Here is a 21,504-nt window from a genome sequence, read left to right as displayed (position 1 = left end):
GGGCCCCTCGGGAGCTCTGGAGGTGTCGTGAGCCCCGTTTGCCCTGGCCGCGGGACAGCCTCGGGCTGGGCGGGCGCGGCTTGGGAGACCGCAGCCGACTCCTGGGAATGCTCCCTGGAGGCGCCGGCAAGACGCCGGCCCCGCACGGGCAGGGCCGCGGGCGGGCAGCGCCACCTGCCGGCGGCGGCAGCGCCGGGAGAGCTCCGCTAATCCCGACCCTGATCCCGACCCTCCGCCGGGACGCGGGCTGGGATTTACCCCGGGCTTTCGTTGGTGCTTTTCCTAGCACTAAAAGGCAACGAATTGGATTTAGAACATGAAGAGAGAGTGAGGTGTGTGCAGGGAAGGTGCTTGCACTGAGTCCTTCCAGCCACACACACTGGTTCTGTGCTGCAGGATGGCAATCTTGAATAAACACTAACTGGAGTTAAATCCTGAGGATCTGGAGAAGAATTAGTGCTGCCAGCTCCCACTATTCGTTGTGGGCACCTAACAGCTTGGCTTCTCAATCCAGAGGGCTTTGTTAAATTGCTGTTATGAAGAGAGGGAAACAGAATAGAAGAGAAAATGTACTTGTCTCCTTGAGAAGGAAGAAAAAGTTTAGAAAAACATGACTCTGAAGCATGAAAAAACTTAGCACACAACTTCACTGTTTCATTATTAATGAATTATAAAGTACTCCTGCTTTACCTGAGGGGCTTTGGATTCCAGGAGAAAAGAGGAACCTATTCTCTGCCATGAGCATCTTTCCAAGGACTCACTTTCTCCAAGCTCTAGGCTTCACCCACAGACTCTGTGCCTCCTCAGCTTGGTGATCTGTGATTTCCCTTGCCTGTGGAGCACCCCGGTAACAAGGTCTTCCCTCTCTCTTTGCACAGGAGCACCAGGTGGGATTGTCGCGACCCACAGGGCCCATGCAGCCTTCTGTCCCAGCAGGCTCCAGCAGTGTAGTCACAGGCACCAGCTCTGGGGGGCCCTTCCTTGGGAGCCAGCCCCAGGTGGCCATCATGAAGCAGATGCTGATCGAGCAGAGAGCACAGCTGCATGTGATGGAGCAGCAGAAACAGCAGTTTCTCCAAGAGCAGAGGCAGCAGCAGCAGCAGCAGCAGCAGCAGCAGCAGATCTTAGCGGAGCAGGTACAGTATCCATCTGTCTCCAACGCATGCTGGGATGAGCATGAGCACTACAGACAATGCAGCACCAGCTCTTCCTCCTAGATTTGGGAATTCCCTCTCTGTGGCTCCTGTCTGGGTGTTTCAGCAATAGTTGTCAAAGAAGAGGCAACTGTATCAGTCCTACCATTATCTTGGCAAATATTACCCATGTTTCCAGTAGTTGGCTTGACAGTCACCTTGGATTTTAGGCACTGGAAAAGTTAGCTCTTAACCTGGCATCTAATGGTGCATTTACTCCAGCAGAAGCAGACTCAGCTGCAGTTACAGTCATAGGTCCTCTCCCCTAGCTCTGATTATGGTCTTGCACTGGCAAAATCTGTGCACAGCTGCACAGGAATCTGGGACAAAGAATGGATATGGGTTAAAAGAAGCCTTAGCAAAGAAAAATGTTACTATTTACCCAGACCAATTCCTTAATCTGGTTTATTGAGTGCCAGTAGGAGCAAATAGGTTATACAAGGGAGAGACAGCAGCAAGGGGAGAACCAGAGACTGAAGTGGGACAACAGTGAAACTACCTCTGGCAGTGGCAATGTGGAAGAGCTGCATTGGAGCTATCACCTGGCTTCCTCAGCTGTGCCACAGAGTGAGTTCAAACACAGGCTGGCCCTGGTTCAGCTTCCCGGGAACCCTCCTGCCCCTGCAGCCTCACCTGCCCACTTTTAAGGCAGCCCGGGCTTTGCAATATGGATGTTAAACTACACAGTCTGAATGGCGGTGTGTGCTTAATTCAGCTGTAGTTTCAAAGCAGCCCAAGAGAAAACCACTGGAAAGTCACACTGTTGATTGACTAAACTTGATCCAAGTTTAAAGTTCCAGCCCCGTAATGTTACTTAGATAATGCTCTGGTAGGTCAGCAGTTGCTTTAAGCTTGGCTTCTCCTCTCTTGCTAAGGAAAAACAGCTTAAGACCGTCTGCTTAAATTTGTGTTAGAAAACATGCATGCTGTGTAACCACAGAAATACAGATTGCCTCCCCCCCTTTCTCTTGTTGCTTCTGAGAAACAGAAAAATTTACTCTCAGTGAACAGGAAGGATGCTCCTAGAAATATTTAGGATAAAGATGCCTGAACTGATTCAAATGTGAACAAGTGCATGAGAGTGAGGATGCGGTAATGCATCCCATGGATTGGGCCAATTCACATGCATAAAGCCAAGGGCCAGTCAGTGACTTGGCTGCTGGGGGCAAGCCTAAAAGTATTAAAAAGCCACCAAGCTGAGGCTGTCAATTGTGCTGGCAGAGATGAAAAGTGGCAAAGTCACAGTCCTCAGGTTCCTAGCTTTGGGGTAGTTTGTGCCCAACAAGAGTCCCTCTTTCTTTTTGATAATTTGTAACAGATACTTATGAATGCAGGGATCAATGCTTCCTTCTTTCCCATCTCTGCCATTCTTGTACCTTTGTTACACATCCTTGGTTTTGGACACAGTATTTGTACGGCTGCAGATGATGCTACAAGACATGTCCTTTCAGTAAGTGCTTAGTTGAGTACACCTTAGCATCTGAAAGCTCTGTTTTTATAATCAGCCCTTGATTCTGTTTTAAAATATTCACAAGTATTTGTAGAAAACAACCAGAGAGGAGCAATGTGGTCTGGATCAAGGGAGCAATGCATTTTGCAATCACCACTTCCCAAATATCATTCACTGAAGCACAAGAGGAAATGTGCCTTAGTATCCATTTCTGTTTTGGCTGAGGAATGTTCCTAGGCTGCAGTGCTTGGGTCAGGATGCAGAAATCCTTGCAGCTGAGTGTTAAGAGTGCAGACATGGAGCAAAGTCTTGCACCAGGAACACAAACCTCTGGACCTTGGTAGGACTAAGGGAAGGAAAGTGTGTGTGGATACAGTTGCCCTTAAACCTAGGTGAGCAAAGTTAGTTCACATCCGTCCTTCTCCTTTCTGCATGAAGACAGTTAAGCTCATGCTGTAGAGGTCAGGATGAAATGGCTGTAGGTAAGATGTGATGATGTTGGCCTCAGTGCTTGTTCCTTTTTGAGCCAAAAAGAGTCTGAGTGCTGAGTAGCCCAAGTGCTCTGAGGAGGACTCTCCAGATGACTCGACCTGTCTGTCCAGAACACCTCGCCAGATAAGAACCAGTGCACTTCTGCAGTTTTGCAATCAGTCCATTAATTAATTAATCACCTCTGTCTTCTGTCTCTTCTGCTTTTTTTTTTCCCTCCTTCATTTGCAGCAGTTGCAGCAACAGTCACATTTGCCTCGGCAGCATGTGCATCAACAGCGAAGCCCATATCCAGTGCAACAGGTCAATCAATTCCAAGGTAAAAGTCAAATTATTTTTCCTGTTTTGAAGTCAGTGCCCCTCAAGGTAGCAAGTGAAAGCTTGTGCAGTTTCTGAATACCAGGGTTTGAGCAGTGTACAAGAAGAGGAACACAGGCTGTTGCACACACCACATATTTTACCAAAGGGGAATTCCCAAGTTTGCATATTTGCATATTAAGTTTATGTTTTCCTTTCTGCTTCCAGTGAAAGCTGCTTTTTTTTTTTTTTTTTTTTTTTTTTTTGACATTTGTTTTGCCTCTTTGACATCCAGACATTATGGATTCATTCACGGGTTTATCTTGTTTGCCTCTACTCTTACGAGTTTTTTTTCCTGATAGCATTTCTGACTGTATCTTGGTTTTTCCCCTCCTTCATTCCCCACTGTATCTAATTTGATGAGCAGAGAATTTCAGAGAGGTCATGCTTACCTGGAGAAGGACTGATAAATCTCAGGTGTGGGAAACACAGTGAAATATCTGAGATGTAAATAGAGATTTTTTTAATGATCTCAAAAAAAGCACAAGTATTATTTTGATGTGCTCCCAGGTAACTGAAGAATGTAAGTGTACTCATTTTAACTTAGGAAAATAAGTTAATTCTGAGATTTTAGGTGCAAAGCATCAGCTGAATGTCTTCACTAACCATGATTTCTATATAGACATGAAATGAACACACACCTGTGCTGTATTTTCATGGTAATGTCCTGTAGCTGCAACAGAAAACAAGGGAGACAATTCTGGACAGTTCACATTGCCATTCTGGTTCCCAGGATATGAACAGGCAGCCACATCTTCTACTGGCATATATCAGGGTGACTTCTTCTAATCACCTCTTCATTTTTATCTTTGGCTCCTTAAGTTCTGTATGAAATTACTTTTTTTCCCCAATAACTGATTTTCCAAAATTAAGAAGTGTGTGCACGGTCATCCACTGAGATGCACACATACAATCTCTCTGCATTCATGCTTCTTTGAAACATTGCCTTTGTATGTGTTATTTAAAAGAAACAGAGAAGAGAGTTCAGGCTAATCTGACAGAGCAAGGAATTAATTTTCATAAATTAACTAATTTAAATAGTTCACCATTTTTTCCTTTTTAGTCACGTGAATGTAATCCAGTGCAGTAGGTTATGTGTAAATGAGACCAGAAGGTGGCCTAAAATCTTAAAATCTGTTGCATCTCTCATTTAACTATTCCTTGTCTAATCTCCTGTCACTTATGCCAAGGACAGTAGTTAACAAAAGCAGTATGTGAACCACTTGCTGTTATTGACTCCTTTGTAGCTTTTCAGCTGCCATTTCCAATTAAAAAATAGCTGAAGATGCATTAAGATTTTAACAGATCTCTGTATCTTACGCACTTGCTGGAGTCATCATAAAAAGACTGTTTCTAATCATGGAAGGAGCTGATCCAAATTAAGAGAAATCAAGGGAACCCCAGTATCCAGTCATTAAGAAAGCAGTTTGATAGCATGAATAAAATAAAAGCTGCCACAACATGTGGCCTGTTCCAGTGAGATCCAGATGGTCTCTCTTCATGCTACAAAATGTTTCATTTAGCTGTGTGCTGGAGCTAAAAGCACCCACCAGAAGCTTGTGGTGCTGCAGAAAATGGAGTTGTAGCCATCCTCTGCATTATGTAATAGAATGACATGTATAGACATGATGCTTCCTTTATCCAGACCCATTTCTCATGGAAACCAAGCCAACATCAATAACAGGGACCAGTGTTCAGGGATGTTATCTGCCACTGAGGGACAACAAATAGGGGCTGATTTAAAAACATTCAGATTCTGTTGTACAGTTCTGAATTCTTAAGCAATGATTTTATATTTACACCTGGCATTTAATAACATTTGAGCCTGGAGCAATTGTGCACCTCATACACTCTGAGCTTCACCTGCCTTGTGTTGTATTTAGTTAGTCACTCAAATCTGAAGAATGTGACTATTTAGTTAGTGACTCAAATATGACTGTTGTATTTGGTAGTGACTCAAATCCACAATGAACCTATGGCATAATCTGGGCTCCAGGTAATTGTCTTTAAATAAAGATAGTATATACAGAAGCATATTGGCTTCCCAGAAATCAATAGCTCCCCCCTACCCCTGAAAGTAAGATGCAAGCATGGTTAAGTTATCTGCCACAGTGTGGAATTTAACAAGGCTAGGTTTTTCTGGTTTCCCATCACTGGCCTAAGGTGAAATAAAATGTGCTTATAGTATTGATTCACTAATACACTCTCCCTGCTTTAAATGTCCACAAAAGCCCATTTTTTCTTCTTTCCTAGAATTAATCAGTAGCAATGCTATAGAAAATCCATTCATTTATGCCTCCTGAGCTATTAAAAACATTGATTGGCCTTCTGGGCCTGACATTTCCATTTTAAAGGCTTACTTTCCAAAGACAATGGAGATATTTAAAAGAGAACTTCAAATGGTAAACTGAAGTTCAGCTGTCTTGCAGACAGAAGAAAACCAGTGGAAGTTTTCCCATTTGCTTGCTAGAAGCTGAATTAGGTGTAGCTGAAGTAGATAAGTGCTTCTGAGGAGGCTCCTACAGATTCTCTCTTATGCAAAGATGTGTTAATTAAGCTTTACAGGGTTGTGGGCTCTTTCTTACCTTCCTCCCTTTTTGGTGCAGGTTCACCCCAGGATATAGTGGCTGTGAGAAACCAAGTAGCGCTCCAGAGCATGAGAACATCCCGAATGATTGCCCAGAACGTGAACATGATGGCCATGGGTCCCTCCCAGACCCCAAGCACACTGCCCACCACTGCAGGCCAGTCGGATATGGGCATGGCTCCTTATAGCTCTTCCAGCCAGCCAGGAATGTACAGTATGAGCACAGGGATGAGCCAAATGTTGCAGCACCCAAACCAAAGTGGCATGAACGTGGCACACAGCGCAGGCCAGGGAACAAGGCAGCCTGCCTCTGGACAAGCAGTGGGAATGGTTGGCAGTTTTGGTCAGACCATGCTGGTAAACTCTGCTCTTCCCCAGCATCAGCAGCAGATGAAAGGACTTGTGGGCCAGGTCTTGCCAAGGCCACAAGCACCACAACTTCAAAACCTGATGGGGTCTGTCCCTCAAGGAACACAAAACTGGCAGCAGCGAGGCTTGCAAGGCATACCTGGAAGGACTAGTGGTGAAATGGGGCCCTTCAACAATGGCATCACCACATATGCGATGCCATCCGGGCAGCCACGGCTATCCAAGCAGCATTTCCCACAGGGGCTCAATCAGACAGTTGTGGACACAAGTGGGACAGTGAGAGCCCTGAACCCAACGCTGGGGAGACAGTTGCTGCAACCACTACCTGGGCAACAGGCAGCCAGCCAGGCCAGGACGATGGTGATGCCAACAATAACCCAAGGGGTCCCTGCCATGTCAGGCTTCAGTCAGCCCCCAACGCAGCAAATGCCAGGCGGTACCTTTGCTCAGAGTGTCCAAGGCCAGGCCTACGAGAGGAATCCCACTCAGGACATATCTTACAACTACAGTAACGAAGGAGCAGGGGCATCATTCTCCAGTTTAGCAGAGGGCACAGACCTTGTGGACTCCATTATTAAGAGCGGACCAGGGGATGAGTGGATTCAAGAACTTGATGAGTTGTTTGGAAACCCCCAGTGAATGTGCTTGTATAGTCTGGAGCTTTGGTTGTTATGTTTGAACAAGCAAAGAGGGAATCGGATGTTCTCCCCATCCCTGGATTGTTGGGTTTTGTTTGTATTGGTTTGGTTAGGGGTTATTTTGTTTTCTTTTGTTTTTAATTATGTAAACTGAGCTGATCTTGTAGCCAGCTTTGGAAGATTGAGGGGACGATGAAAACATCAGCATCCCAAAACTTCCACCTAGCAATCTTTGTTGTGTGGGGGCACCCACTCTGTGTGTGTGTGAAGCAGAATGGGGAAACTGGAAAAGCCAGCTGATGCCTCTGGCTGGGAAAATTTGTTCTCTCCCCACTTAAAACAAAGCTTCATTGCACAGTAGTGTGGGGTGGTCCCATATCTCCCACCTTATATGACTGTGCACATTGCAGCTTCCAGGGAAGCAGATGGAAGAGCTGGGAGCAAAGCCTAGAGATATCCAGGGGCAATTGCACAGGCCCTGGTCAGAAAGGGGCTTAACCCCGGGGGCAAGCAGGTCTCGGAGAGCCATGGCCAGGCCCATGGGGCTGGCTCTGAGCTGTCCTAAGGGAACATGCAACACTCACATGACAAACCTAAACAATCACAGGGAGGTGACCATTTTCACTGTAGAGTGATAAACCCCACTACAAGTGCAGGAGAACATAAATTTGGCAGTGTTGTGAGGGCAGATTGACTCTGTGACTGCTGCTGGAGACAGCCTAGTGGTGGGTAAACTTAATGAACTGCTCAGTCCCCTTGGGACTTGCAGTAGTGCTTCCCAAGTCAGAGCACTTGGCATGGCCCTGCTGCCTGGGGTGTTGAAGGGCTGAGAGGTACCAAGAGACATTAGCAGAGGTCCTCAGTGGGACCCTCCCTCTCCTTCCTCCCCAGGTTGTTCTCAGTTCACTCCCTTCCCCTCCTGTTCTTTCAGTGTAAAGCAAGCTGAGCTGGCTGCACTTTTTTTTCAGGCAAGCCACAAAGGGGCAGGCAGGGGAGGAGAAAATAGGCATGAGTACAGTGAGGGTTTGGCAGACAGGAAGACTTTCTCCTCCCCTCTTGAAAAGTGCAGGTTTGGCAGGTAGTATTACCCCAAGGTGTCTGGGCTCTCTATGTGATATGTTCAGTTTTAAACAGATGGTTTTGGTCTAATCCCTCTGGTTTGCTGGAATAAAATTCACTGCAATATTTGAAGAACAGGAGTCAGTGAAGGATGACTGTAAAGAACATTCATGAGTGGGTAAAATAATTGATATTACAAACATGGGGTCCGCCCAAATAAGGTTGTAATTAATAGGGATGTATCACTATCTCCACTATTTGGACCAGTGCTGAGCAGCCCTGTGATGAAGTTGTGATAGATCTCACACAATGTTGAGTCACCATCCATTCTGAGTGTGTACCCAAGCTGCAGTTGGAGGCTGTTTTCTGTAACCTATCACCTCTTTAGTGTTTTCAGCTGAGAGCTGCTTATCAGGTTACATAGTTGTGCATAAAAAATGTTAACATGACCCACAGTCCAGAGCTTTAGCACCCCCTGGCCTAGTGCTGGCCTCTGTGAGCCATGAGTCTTGCTCTGCAGCAGAAGTGCACAAGTGCCAGTCCCCGTTCCCCAGCTCCTGATCACCTCTTTTTGTGCTGCTCTCCCTGGGCCCAGCTATGCCAAGTGCTGAGCCCTGAATTCCATGGAGGCTGAGGGCCTTGGCACTTGACACTTTCATGTCCTGCCTTTTCCTGTGGAGCACAGATATGCATCACATTAAAGACCAGGAGCAAATGAGCCTGGAACCATCTCACTGCCCCACTGAGACTCTCTTTTGAACAGTTTCCCTTGCTGCGCTTGCCTAGTGGGGGGAATTACCTGTTCTAAATGCTGCGATGCAGCAGTACAAGCTGCATTTTTAATGGGCTCAAGGTGAGCCATCAATCCAGCCTGCTCTGACTGCTACATTTTAAAAAATGGCTTTAATTACATCTCTTTTAGCTGACCCCTTTTTAAAATACAGCACAAGGGCCAATTGCAGCTCCTCCTGAGGATGAGCATGGTTTGCCTGCCTGCTGCTTCAGCAGCAGCCAGGTTGGGCCCTAATTCAGTGAAAGGGAGCACCAGCCAAAGTTTTTGGTTCATCCTGTGGGTCAGCATCTCTTGGTCAGAATGGAACAGATAGGCAAACGTTGGGAGAAGCAGCACCCTGAAGGGACCAGGGTGCTGTGGCTCTGTGTGTGTCAGCGTGAGCATGGGGCACAAACCTGTGTGACAGAGCTGTGACAGGGTGAAGAGGCAGCCACCCTCCTGGGCAGAGGACAGCGCTGGGGACAACACAGCACCTGTGCCTCGGGTGAGAGCAATCAGGGCTCACCTCTCAACACAGAGCTGGGAAAGGAGGACTTAGAAACACACATCCACCACACAGCAGCCAATGCAAGTCGGTGTGCATCAGGGAGATACAGGCCTTGGTAATAAATGGTGAAGACGAGTCTCTGTTGTCTTTGTAAAGCTTCCTCCAAATACTCCATACTGGGATCAAGTACTAGAGAATAGATTTTACTAGATTTGGGGTTGTTTGGGTTTTTTTTTTCTTTCTTACTATGGTGCTGATGTATATGTAATGGTAAAAAAAAAGTCATTTGTAAATATGTTTTTACAATTCTACAGATATCACTGGGTCTACTATCTGTAAAATATATACATATGAAAATATATATATATATATATATATATATACTGTTTGTTTAAAATAGAGTATTTTTATTTCATTCCTTGACTCATCCTTACTGCAGTGGTATTGCACTTCAGATGACGTCTAATTTGTACTGTATCCCTGACAGCAACTTGCTCCATTTTATTCAGATTTTTCTAGTTTTCTGGTTTTACTTTGTACATTAAGTATTGCTTATTTCCTGTATTTCCTAAGACCTGTACAGAGTCTAAAAATGTAGAAAAATAACTGATGTTAACACACCTCTTTTAAAGAAAAAAAACCAAAACAAGAACAAACAAAAAAAAGAAACCTAAATAAAAGATGGTTATCTGAGTCATATACCTGGTGTATATGGATCATGTCTTGCCCCACTCCTGCACCTCAGTGAGCAATCTTCCATGGAGGAGAGGGAAGCTGTATGCAGGCAGGTCTGAATCAGCCCTGGGGTTTCTGTGTGGCTGCATCACAGCACCTGGTGGAGTTACAGGTGTTACACCTCAGCAGTTACAGGCTGGGTATGGCACATCCCAGGATGCCCCTCTTGCTCCAGCAGGTTCAGCAGCCAGTGAATAACGCAGGGTTTGGTGCTCGAGGCACGAGCTCTGGCGTGCTCCAGGTCAGAGACAGAAGCGACTTCGGGATCAGGAAAAGAGCTGCTTGCTGGGCTAGCTAGCTGGCTTCTTGGCAAAGGAAACATGGCAGGAGCCGATGGGATCGGCTCACGTTAGCTCAGAGACAAAGGAAGAGAGAGGCTGTTCTGGTCTGGCTTCCGACAGGTTTAATGCGATGGGATCATGATGAAGTGGGATTGCTGAGATGGGATGGGATGGCTCCTTGGAGCCTTGTCCTCAGTTTTATAGAGAATTTGAAAACCCCGGTGAAAGGGGAAAACAACCAATGAGTTACAAGCCAGGGAGAGGATACAATGTAACAAGAGCCACTGGGGGTAAACCCAGAGGCGGGAGTTATAACAGAACCAATGAATGGCTGAGTAACCGAGAATTTTCCCGAACCGGGGGAGGTGGCTTGGACCCGGGGTCCGCCTAGGGGGTGCAGCTTAGGCTTCTGAGCCGCCCTCTGAGTCTGACTCTTCGGGGAACTCGATCCAGGGGATGGGCTGGGATTGATTGGCACGCTGCCCCAGCCCTGCAGTGGGCTGGGTCACCCCAACAAGTGAATCGCTGCATCCCAGGCAGCCCCAGCAGCTGTCCTGGTGCAGCAGAGCCCAGACTGCTGTAATGAGCTGCTGGATGGGACATGCTTCACCACCTTCTGCCATGTTGCTGCTTTCTCCAGCAAGGTGGGCCACCAAAGCTTCCTGTGGTCTGAGGAGAGGCCTGTGCTCAGGCAGATGCTACAGGGAAGTTGGTCCTTAATTTGGCCTGTTAGAGGTGGCAGCTCCAACCTTTTGTGTTTATTCTGTGCTGGGAGCAAAAGTAGGGAGTAGGGAGGTGCTTTCAGGGGAGGAGACAAGATGGAGATGAGGTGGGGTGGAAGAAGGGAAATGCATAGCTGGACATAGAAGTTGGAGAAAATGGGAAAACTGGGAAAGGATAAAGACACATGCTTAGAGTTATTCCCTATCACCTACTGCTACAACAGGGTGAGAATTGTGTTGTCAGAAGCCTTTTGGAATGTGCACATGGACATATTGGACATGTATGGTCCAAGGTAAAAATGCCATGCAGCCTTCAAGGCTTGACACTACTTCCTGTCTGTTCCCAGCCTACCAGGGAGTCATGGAGGATCAGACACTGGATCTCTGTTCACTCAGCTGGCTGTTCGGGATGTCAGGTGTGGTTTGGCTCCACACACAGCCTCTAAGGTGAGATTCCCCTTCTCAATGCCAGACTGAAATACTATAGTTTATGACTTAAACATATTCATGAAGGACTTTTGCCTATTGTAGCAAAAACTGTATTACAAAGGCTGCAGAGAAGACCACCACACCCTGAATGGGGTCTTGACTGAGGCCCTACACTGCTCGCTGATGAAGATAAGATAAATTAACAACTCAAGGCTGGGGGAGAAGAATAGCACAAGCTTAACACCTTCAGCCAGCCATGTTCGAACAGGCCCTCGCACCAAAGGGTGGGGGAAAGAGGCTTTGGGCGTGTGGTGAAGAAGCCTCTGGTGACAGGCAGTGAGTGCCCGTCCTCCAATGTGCAGACCAGCTCAGCTGTGGGGTCCTTCACCCTGGGAGAAGGTGCATCCACAGCAGAAGGGAGTGTCATCGCCCATCAAAGACCATGGGGGCCCAAGGAGTCCCCAGACCCTGCACCAGAGCACTACAACATGAAGCAACAGATCCACAATGTTGCAAGGGACAGTGCCAAACTGGCCGCCTGCAAGGGAGGCAATGTGGGCATTCCCACCTGCCCAAAACATATATTAATCCACTGGATTCTATACTTTTTGGTGTGGCATGGCATGGGGTGGCATGGCGCAGCAGCGGGGGACCCTCACCACCAGCAGACCAGATGGAGGGGCGCAACGAGATGTCATTGGGACCCTCGGATGGGTGATATGCTTCCACCTAACCCCTGTCATTCTCTCCCTGTCCCCCCACCCCCCATACACACTTATTTTTCTATTTCTTTCTTTCTTTTCTCTTTCTTTCTCTTTGCCTCTTTTGCTATTAAATAAAATATATCAATTTTTTGGCAACAACTTCTAACATCATTTGGTTTTAATAATGGTTTTGGGTATATTTTGAACCTTTCTAGATTTATCTGCTTTATTCGCAGAGACTTAGTTTCCTCTGCTCTTCTGTGTTTAAATTGGATCGTAACAGCCAGTTCCTTAAGGTTCTAGATGTGGGTAAGGAGGCACAAAGAAGAAGACTGGCCCACATCAGAGCAGCTTTACTGGGAAAAGATGCTTTCAGCAAGAGACCCCTGGATATCAACTGGCTTTGAGGCCGCATCCTCATTTCTGGACCATCATCATTTCTGGTCGTGACTGACAGATGAACGTTTGCAACAGATGAACATTTGCATGTTGAATGTGCAGCCTGGTAGCCTGGTACTGACTCCTCCATCAGCAGGCAGGAAGTGATGTGCCAGGAAGTGACGTGCTTCTCACCATAGCCATATTAAATACTGACACTGCCAGCATCCATCTGTTATAGGTGTATTTTGTTTTTAATTATGGTTGAGTCAGTCTTTAACACTTTTCCATCCCAGACATTCTGCTCTGGCTTACTGGGGACAAAGCAGTGATGCAGTAAACAGGTGGCATCCTTAACTCCAGGCCGACTTTTGCCCTCTCATTAGCTGGTGGAGCTTCTAAAATGTTCTGTTTATGTTTATCCCCTTGCTTTGTGTTGCTGGATGATGCTTTGCATTCTCACACCTGCCTTTTCTGGCATGTGAAATTGTTAATTTCTTGGAGGGAAGGGGAGGGGAGGGGAGGGGAGGGGAGGGCAGGGCAGGGCAGGGCAGGGGAGGAAACACACCAAAGCACTACAACAGGTAAGCTTGGAATGGAATCATTTCAGGGGCAAAGAAAGACTGATTTGAACCAGTAGGTGACCTTTGGACCTCCTCTAATCTGTATTTCAAGTCTGTTACATAGTTTGGAGCTTTGTCTTGATTTTGGTTCTGGCAGCAGTACTTCCTGCTGCCTGTGTGTCTTGGTTTGAAAGACAGGTGCCTGCCAAGGAACGCAGGAACCTCCCTTGGAATGGAAAATTTAACCCCCTACCCTCCAGATTATTATAACTTTGAAATTACGGGGCTTTCAGGCAAAGATATGGGAAAAGGAATAACACTTCTTTACTGGAATATACATAGACACATACATATACATATACATATATAAAACAAGGCAAACAACAACAACAACAGCAGCAGCAGCAGCAAGCAGAACCAGAAGCCAGTGCCAGCCTCTCTCGGCCGCGGGCCCTTTCCCCTCGGGTGCAGTTCCGCTCACAGCCGGCAGGGGCGCTGGTGGCTCCCGGCCGGGCAGGGCGGCTGCGATGATTCCCCCGCGCCTGCAGGGGGCGCTGTGGCGCGAGTTTCGGCCGTCTCTCTCCACATGGCAATGGCGGCTCCGCCGGTGGGAGGGGAGAGACAGAGAGAGAGAGAAGGGGCTTTCCTTTGCAAACTCACAGGAAGCAGCCAGTCTCAGTGCCCCTCTGGGTCATGAAATGGACTGTAGCAGGAACTTCAGAGCAGCAGGCTGGAATGGCAAACACAGTGTAGGGAAAACACCAAAGCCATGTCAGGAGCCACGGGGGTCAGGGGGACATGGGATGTCAGGTTAAAGTGTAGCAAAAAGCCCGAAGCAGCAGCAGAAACAGCAGGGCTGGGCAGCTGCAGCCAGGCTCCTGCAAGTGACCAGGAGACATTCCCTCTGCAGGGGGTCGGGGTCCTGGATTTTCCCCTGAGGCACCCAAGCAGATGGTGAGGGTCCTTCCCAGTGAGGTCAGGTGTTGAAAAGGTCCCAGTACAATGGCCGCTCTTACAAGCAAAGGCTCACCCAAGGTAGGAGAAGCAGTGAAGGACAGAACTCTGCCGTGGCAGCGAATTCCCTGCAGCAGCAGCCCAGCACCAAGACCACGACTGTCCTCCCTCCAGTCCGGAGAGCAAGAGACCAAGCGAGGGCCAAGTGCAGTGTTGTATTTCCCCACTGCTTTTCTTATTAAATTGTCTGCCTTCCACATCGTTCCCCCTTCCCCTGCCCCTAGTCCTGGCCACATCCTTGGATTCTCCCTATTGGTTCCAGTACCCCAACTCCGCCCATGTACCACCCCTACGCCCTGAGATCATTCATTCATGTGCTCTCTCCAGCCCCCTCCTCCCCAGATAAGACCCCAAGCTCTCTGACCACATGGTCTTTCTGCCTCTGGGAACTGGCTTGTCATCATGTAAAATAAAAGTTCCTCTGAGGTTGCTATGCAGGGACCCTTCTGCCTCCTTTACCATCACCGTGTTGCAGAGCTGACAGCTAACCAGAGCAGGAGTGCGGAGCCTCCTGAAAGGGCTACAGGAGAGCGGAACAGCTGCCCTCCCCAAAGCAGCCCTGCTGCGCTCTCTTGGAAGTCTGCTTGGCTTGCTAAACCAAACCAAGCGACACAACAGCCGAGCCCAGCCCCTCACCCCCAGCCAAAATCTCAAGGTATCTCTGCACTTCCCAAGGGAAAGTGCCCCAGCTAGGAGATGGTAGCAAACTTCACCCTTCCCCCTCCTCCTCCTTCCAGACACATCTTTTGTCTCTTTATTATTGTCATTATGATCTCTTAGGCAACAAATGGGAGAAAATTCCCTGAGACAAAGGAAAAAATAGGAAAAATCCTAACCTCCAACACTGGCTGACTGAAGGCATCACTGGCAGGTTCGTATGTGGATTTTTCATATTTTAGCCCATGGAAGGAAAATTAGTGGAAGAATTCCTAAGGATTTCTGTGGTTGTTAAATCTGGCCCTGATATACTTTCTCCGTGAAGGTAAGTGATGGAGAGCTGCCCTTTCTGCAGCTGTGTCAACTCCAGCCTGTTCACCATCATGATCTATCCTTTTCCCCTCAGCAAACACTGTTGGACTCAGATCTTGCATCTTTCTACTTGTTTCATCTTATGGTTTCCAATGCCATTTCAACCTTTCCTACCTGCAGGCACTAAGTTATGTCTTTTTATCATGAGCTAACTTAATAAAATCACAGGATGGCTTGGGTTGGAAGGAACCTTAAAGATTATCTTGTCCAGCCCCACTACCATGTGTCCATACATGTCCACCTTTTTAATATGAAAGGTTATTATGAACCTGATCCACCTCTCAGTTATCTTGTGGTCTGGTTATCAACCTCAGTGCACTACGGAACAACAATAAGCATGTTCACTATATAAATTTGACTGAACGCCACTATGAATGTGCAGTGGTTTGGGCCAAATCATGTCTTCAGAGGCATGACAAGGAAAGTTTCTTCTTGCTGGCTCTCGCATGAGTATATTCAGCATTGCCTAAATAATTTGAATTATCAGGAGCTGCCAGAACAGGCATGGCCTTGCATCTCTGTTATTCTACATAGTTTAAATTGGTCATTGGCATACTTTGAGCTCACAGTGGTAAGCCATGACTTTTCCCTTCTTCTGGCAGAAAACTGTTTTTAAAGTCCGTTTACTTTTCACCATGACTTTATGATTGCCAGAGCTGTGGTCACACTCTGGGAATCTGGGAATGTTTGTGTAGTCTTTCTCACTCCCCAGCCGTCTTGTGCCTTGGTGGGAGGTAGTGCAGTGGGTCCAATTGCTACACGAGCACCTGTGCCTTCTTTTTTTCTGGGCTGGTCTCCACAAGTGGTGTGTTTTGGGCACAGCCTGTCTTCAGGAGGCTTCCCGTGAGGACTGGGATATGCCCACAGGACGGCCTCACTTCTACAAGGAAGAGTGTTTGAACTATATGTGTTGAACTATAAGCACATTCCAAAATATAAAATCCAAAAGTCCTTTGCAGAAACTTGGGGCCAAGTGAAGCTTTAAACATTTTTCTGAAGTAAGCAGTGTTTCCATATATGCTTATACAGCAGTGGCATTGGATATACCTGTAATATGGGGATCTTGCAGCAGCATATTGCATGGAAGTGTTTTTACATTTGCACAAAACAGAAGGCACAGCTGGGGGAAACGAAGAGCAGTGCAGGAAGATACAGAAGCATTGGCAACACTGAAGGACAAAGGGGTAAGATGGGCTGATGCTTGCAGTGCCAGTTGCAACTAAATTACTTAGTGAATTAATGGGTTTGTTTTTATGTGATTTATTTGTGGGGTTGCAATACCATAGAGGGAAAGAGAACATTTGAGAGAGCAAATGTAGATGTGACATGACATTCTGTCTCACTGACTTTTCCTAGAGTGTAGGGAAAGGAGCAAGTGTAAACAGTTCAGGAAAAACATGCATTTTACATTGCAATGAGCTGTTAGGAAAGAGCCCTGATGTTTTATTCACATATAGTGTGGGAACTTTGGGGGGTGCTCGGTGCGGGTTCGGACAGAGACGAGAGATCTCTGAAGTCAGATCTTGGAACATGCGGTTTATTGCAAAGGGCGTGGGTACAGGGGCACTGCTTAGAGCTGCCAGCTGCAGCTCGGAGCAGGCCCAAGAGAGCAAGAGAGTAAGCGGGTAAGTAAAGAGAGAGAGAGAGCGAGAGGAATGAGAGTGAAGAAGAAGTAGTAGTGAGAGTGTCTGAAGTCCTGGTTACAATACAATAAATCATCTTCTGTACTGAATATTCTAATTGTCACTAACCAATCTAATACAAGATACAAATCCTATAGCATTTACATACAGCCTATAAGAGTTCTTATATTACCATAGAGTGTTACATCTTAACTTCTAAAAACTACTCTTTGGACCCCTTCTGCTGAGCTAGTAGGGTCTGCTCTGACCCTTGGACCTGCCTGCAAGCAGAGGGTATTGTTCAATCAAGAGGGGATTACCTTCAGTCAGCCATACCATTGTTTTCCAGTTGTTCAGTAACTAAGACTTGGTATTTCAAAAATGGCTTTCATTTCAATGTCGCCTGTAGTTTTCATATTCCCAAAATCTTTTGTCAGGCAATCATATTTATATGGCTTTCCTGTTTCATCTTCCCCAACATATAGCTTATCATCTTTTTGGGGTTCAGGCAAAGCATCCATGTCATTTATTTATTTAAAAAAAAAACAGTCTTCAGAGCAATTTATGGACTTTCTCCATTATGCTGAAGTCCAAGTATTCATCCAGAAAGCTGCTGACAGTCCCAGCTTCACCCAGGGTTATCAAGCAAATCAGAATTATCACACTCAAATAAAACCCTGTTAACCTTGAAGTGGAATGCAGGAAGTTATGAGCTGTTATGAGCTGTCCATGGTATGCTGTTACAGTGCAGATACTGTAACACACATATCAAACAAGGCCCGTGGAAAATAAATATATATGGACTGATTCTTGATAGATGTTTCAGAGAGATGTTTATTTCTCCAGCCACATGGCCAGAGCTCTGCTGAGGAGCTGTGGCAATCACGGGACCCGAAGGTCCTTCCCCGCACAGCGGAACACAAAACAACCAATGGGGAACGAGGCTGACCAGGGGCCAGGGAAACCCCATGTCTCCCCCCCCAGGGCCCCTGTCCCAGGACTACATGGCAGGGGGGAAGGCCCCAACAGTATGTTACAGTGAAACTGCTGGTCCAAAACAGTTGAAGTCTATGGAATCAGAAAGGACATGGCTGGAACACTGCCTTGGAGTGTTTTAGTAATAAACCATTCACATGCATGACTTTTGCTAGAGACAAGAGATTCCAAGTACCCTCTCTAAGGGAAAACTTTCCCCCAGTGTTTCTAAATTTTCATGTGGAAGTTAAGAACTTGCTCCAGGATGAGGCTACCTCATCCTGTGACATGAAGACCAGTAGGTAAAGCCACAGAAAATCTTGAGCACCTGATTGCAACTCCAGGTGTAGGAGTGTGGGAAAGAAGCCTTAAGGAACTGACGGAGAGGTGTGCATGTCTCTTACATCCATATCTATTGGGCAGGTACCCTCTGCTGAGCTGGGAGATCTGCTACCAGTCATCACTTTGACTTGGAGATGGATTTCTGGACCAGAAAGGAAGAGCCTGAGAATCTCACTGGTGCCTAAAGACTTGATATAAATAGCCTTTCAGGGCATGCCATGTCTAGATGAAAATAGTGAAGTATTTTCTCAGTTTCAAGAGAGCATGAAAAGAGTCTTTCGCTTAGCCCTTCTTTGAGGATGCAGATCGGGTTTGTCTTTATAACTAGCAGGCCTTGGAGGAAAACCATTTCCCAGGGCTGCCAGGCTGGCTCTCAACACCTTCTGTTTGGTTTAAAATCAGTCTCATCGAAGTGTGATGCTCTGTCTAATAATGAAGCCAGCCACTCTTCTACAATTTCCTTGAGAGGCTGAATCTATTGGTTTAAGTAAAGCATGGGAAATATTTCTTGAACAAAGGACTTTTTCATTTGTTGATTAAAGAAAAGTCCATTATGCTCTGCTTGTTTGTTTATTTATGTTTCTGCTCCCTAAACTTCCTTAGCAGTTGCAAGTCTTCTAGCTGGTGTTCATAGCACTATTTGAATTACTGCATCTCTTACTGGGAGATATAAAAGTAGCTCCATATATTTGCTCTGGAAAACAGCCTCTCCCTTCTCTCCAGCAGCAGCTCTTCCAAAGAGGGTAAAGGATTGGTGGAGCTGTAGTGAAGGAGAACAGGAACATTAGTACACAAGCCATGGAAAATAGCCCTGTAGGACAGTCTTCCTGCCGCTGCAGGATTGTTCACTACAAAATAGTCTGATTGTTTCGTATCTTCCTCTAGAAGACATTGCAAGTTTTTAATTTTATGACAAGCATATATTGTGCTATTTTCTTCTTAGGACTGATAATGGGTGGTGGAAGAGAGCCTTAGATCTGGACACAGAAGACAGTGCAGTGCCTTCAGTGAAACGAAACAAACCATGTATTTCAGTGTTTATAGTGGAGGGTTATAGGAGAAAGTTTCACGAAGGATGTCTGCACTTCAGGCGGCTCTCTTGAAAGCTGTTTCTTGCATCGGCGAAGTTACAGCATTTCAGGGAGTGGGTATGCAGAGCCAGCCCTACAGCTGTCAGCTACAGCTCGGAGGCATACCGGGAGCCGCTTTCTGTTCAAGTTACAAAGCATTCTATCGTTTTCTTTGCTGAGTATCTTAATACATAACAACCAATAAGCACCATACACAATACCTTTACATTTGCCTATAGCCTATCATAACTACTACCATTACCATCTTATAGTCATTCTTATCTAATCATGAGAGTAAGTAAGTTACAATTTAAGCTTACCATGGAGATGCCTCAGACCTCTCTTCTTCTTCTTGCTACATCAACATTTCTTGTTTGCCTGCGATAGCTCTTTCTGGTAAAAACGTTTTCTATTTACATATGCTCTTCTTGAGACTTATTTACTTGGTGAAAAACAGGTGCTTGTTTGTAGTCACATACCTTTGTCCTATTCCTAAGAATCTCCTTCCAACTCATCTCCAACCTTTGCCTTCTCAGTTACTCAGCGATCACTGTTTCAGCAAAACATCTTTTACTCTATATCAAAACTTGCTTTCATTTCTACCTCATGCTAAGTTTCTACATTCAGAGATCTTTCTGCCAAGCCCACATAGCTGTGAAACTTTCTTACCAAACTTTCATCCTCTCCAACAGTGTATACTGCTGTACTAGTTTGAAAACAAACCAGTGGGAGGCACCAAGTCAGAATAACAATTTAATGGGGAAATTAAAGAAAGGGGAAAAAATCTAAAAGAAAACACTGGTTCAAACTGACAGAGTCAGGATACAACCTGAGTCCCTATTAGGCAGGGTGGTGGTAGCAGTCTGGTAGAATGGTGGCTGCAGTCCTCTGAAGCGGTGATCCTGTAGAAAAAGGGTCTGCTCTTCCTCAGAAGGTCCAGTGGTGGCTGTGTAGCTCCTGTCCTCTGGAAATCCAGTGGAAAGGGTTATCTCTAGTGTTCAGTCTCAGATTATATCCACGATGGGATGCTCGGTTCCTCCCTCTGGGTGGAGCATCTCACAATGGGGTAATGAGTCATGAGGCCAAGTGTTGATTAGGCTCATTAACAGATGATAGTCCAGAGGGAGTTATCTCTGAGTCATGTGGCAGGACAATGATGGGCAATTAACAGGAAGGTAGTCTGGGGGTAGGAGGCAAGGAAACACTGCCCCACCTGATTTCAACAACTCATGGGGATGGTAATAAAATACACTGCAACCCAGGACAACCACCAATGTTTGTCGAAGCAGAATTCATAACAGGAGATGCTGTGAACTCAACATTCATTAATGTATACTTATCTGGAGACCCGTTCTCTTACCTGCTTGGTAAAGGTTCATCAGCCTACAAAGCCAGATTTGCTTGCTTCCTTTAGTGAAACTTGTGTGGTTAGAGAAAAGGTCTTAATGTGACAGAGGGAAAATGCAGATAGCAGACAGGCAGACATGGTGCAAGCCTTGCATGAGCAGCCTCCTATGAGGAATTATAAGGTAGAATTGGTTGTGAGCTGTAAAACCTGCCTGCAGAGGCACATGGCAGCACAAAGGAGCACATGGCAGCACACAGAGGCTTGTCTCTGCTGGACCCTGGGGGGAGGAGGTGTCACACGGCAGAGCCCTACAGAGAGGAGCCCGCCGGGAGCTGACAGACGGATGAACAGCGAGTGATCACCCCATAGAAGGACATTGAGAAAATGTGTTGCTGATGTGGCAACACAGGAAAGGTCACGCCATATAAGGAAATACTGTGCCTTAGAAAAGTGTATAAAACCAGCTCCTTCCTTTGAATAAACAATTCAGATTCCCTGCTGGTCTGAGTCAGTGATTCAATCGCTGACAGCCTCCCATGTTACAGCAGTCCTGAGATGCAAAACTGCTTCTGTTTCCAGATCTCTCTGAGTGTAGCTGTAAATTACACCCAGTACAAAGCAGGTGCCCATAACGTGAGCATCAAAACTCTTCTTTCTCCTGGCCTGCAGCACATGCACATCCTAATTTAGGCTTATGCTGTAACACCCAGCCCTCTTCTCTGAGGGTTTCCAGACCCATTGCTGACACTTTACACATGTTGCATTCAATTATAATCACTTTTCACTGCCAGTCCTTGGCTCTCAGCCCAGCTTCAGAGCGCAGCCTGGAGCAGTTAACCTGTATCCAGTCGGTAACTTCTTACCTTCCTT

General features: G+C 46.4%; 1 protein-coding gene across 1 annotated transcript in view; it reads left to right on the top strand.

Moving 5' to 3' along the window:
• Window positions 1-7,325, top strand: part of MAML3 (mastermind like transcriptional coactivator 3) — a 266,252-nt gene extending 258,927 nt beyond the window's left edge. Inside the window, exons 3-5 of the mRNA XM_082281422.1 lie at window positions 879-1,136; window positions 3,364-3,451; window positions 6,096-7,325. Of these exons, the coding sequence (XP_082137548.1) occupies window positions 879-1,136; window positions 3,364-3,451; window positions 6,096-7,084 (1,335 nt within the window). The 3' untranslated portion in view covers window positions 7,085-7,325. The remainder of the gene's footprint in view (window positions 1-878; window positions 1,137-3,363; window positions 3,452-6,095) is intronic.
• Window positions 7,326-21,504: the final 14,179 nt, after the last annotated feature.

This window comes from Coloeus monedula (assembly GCF_965178545.1).
Source record: "Coloeus monedula genome assembly, chromosome: 5".
In the NCBI taxonomy this organism is placed as follows: Eukaryota; Metazoa; Chordata; class Aves; order Passeriformes; family Corvidae; genus Coloeus; species Coloeus monedula.
This window is presented reverse-complemented; position numbering and strand designations above follow the sequence as displayed.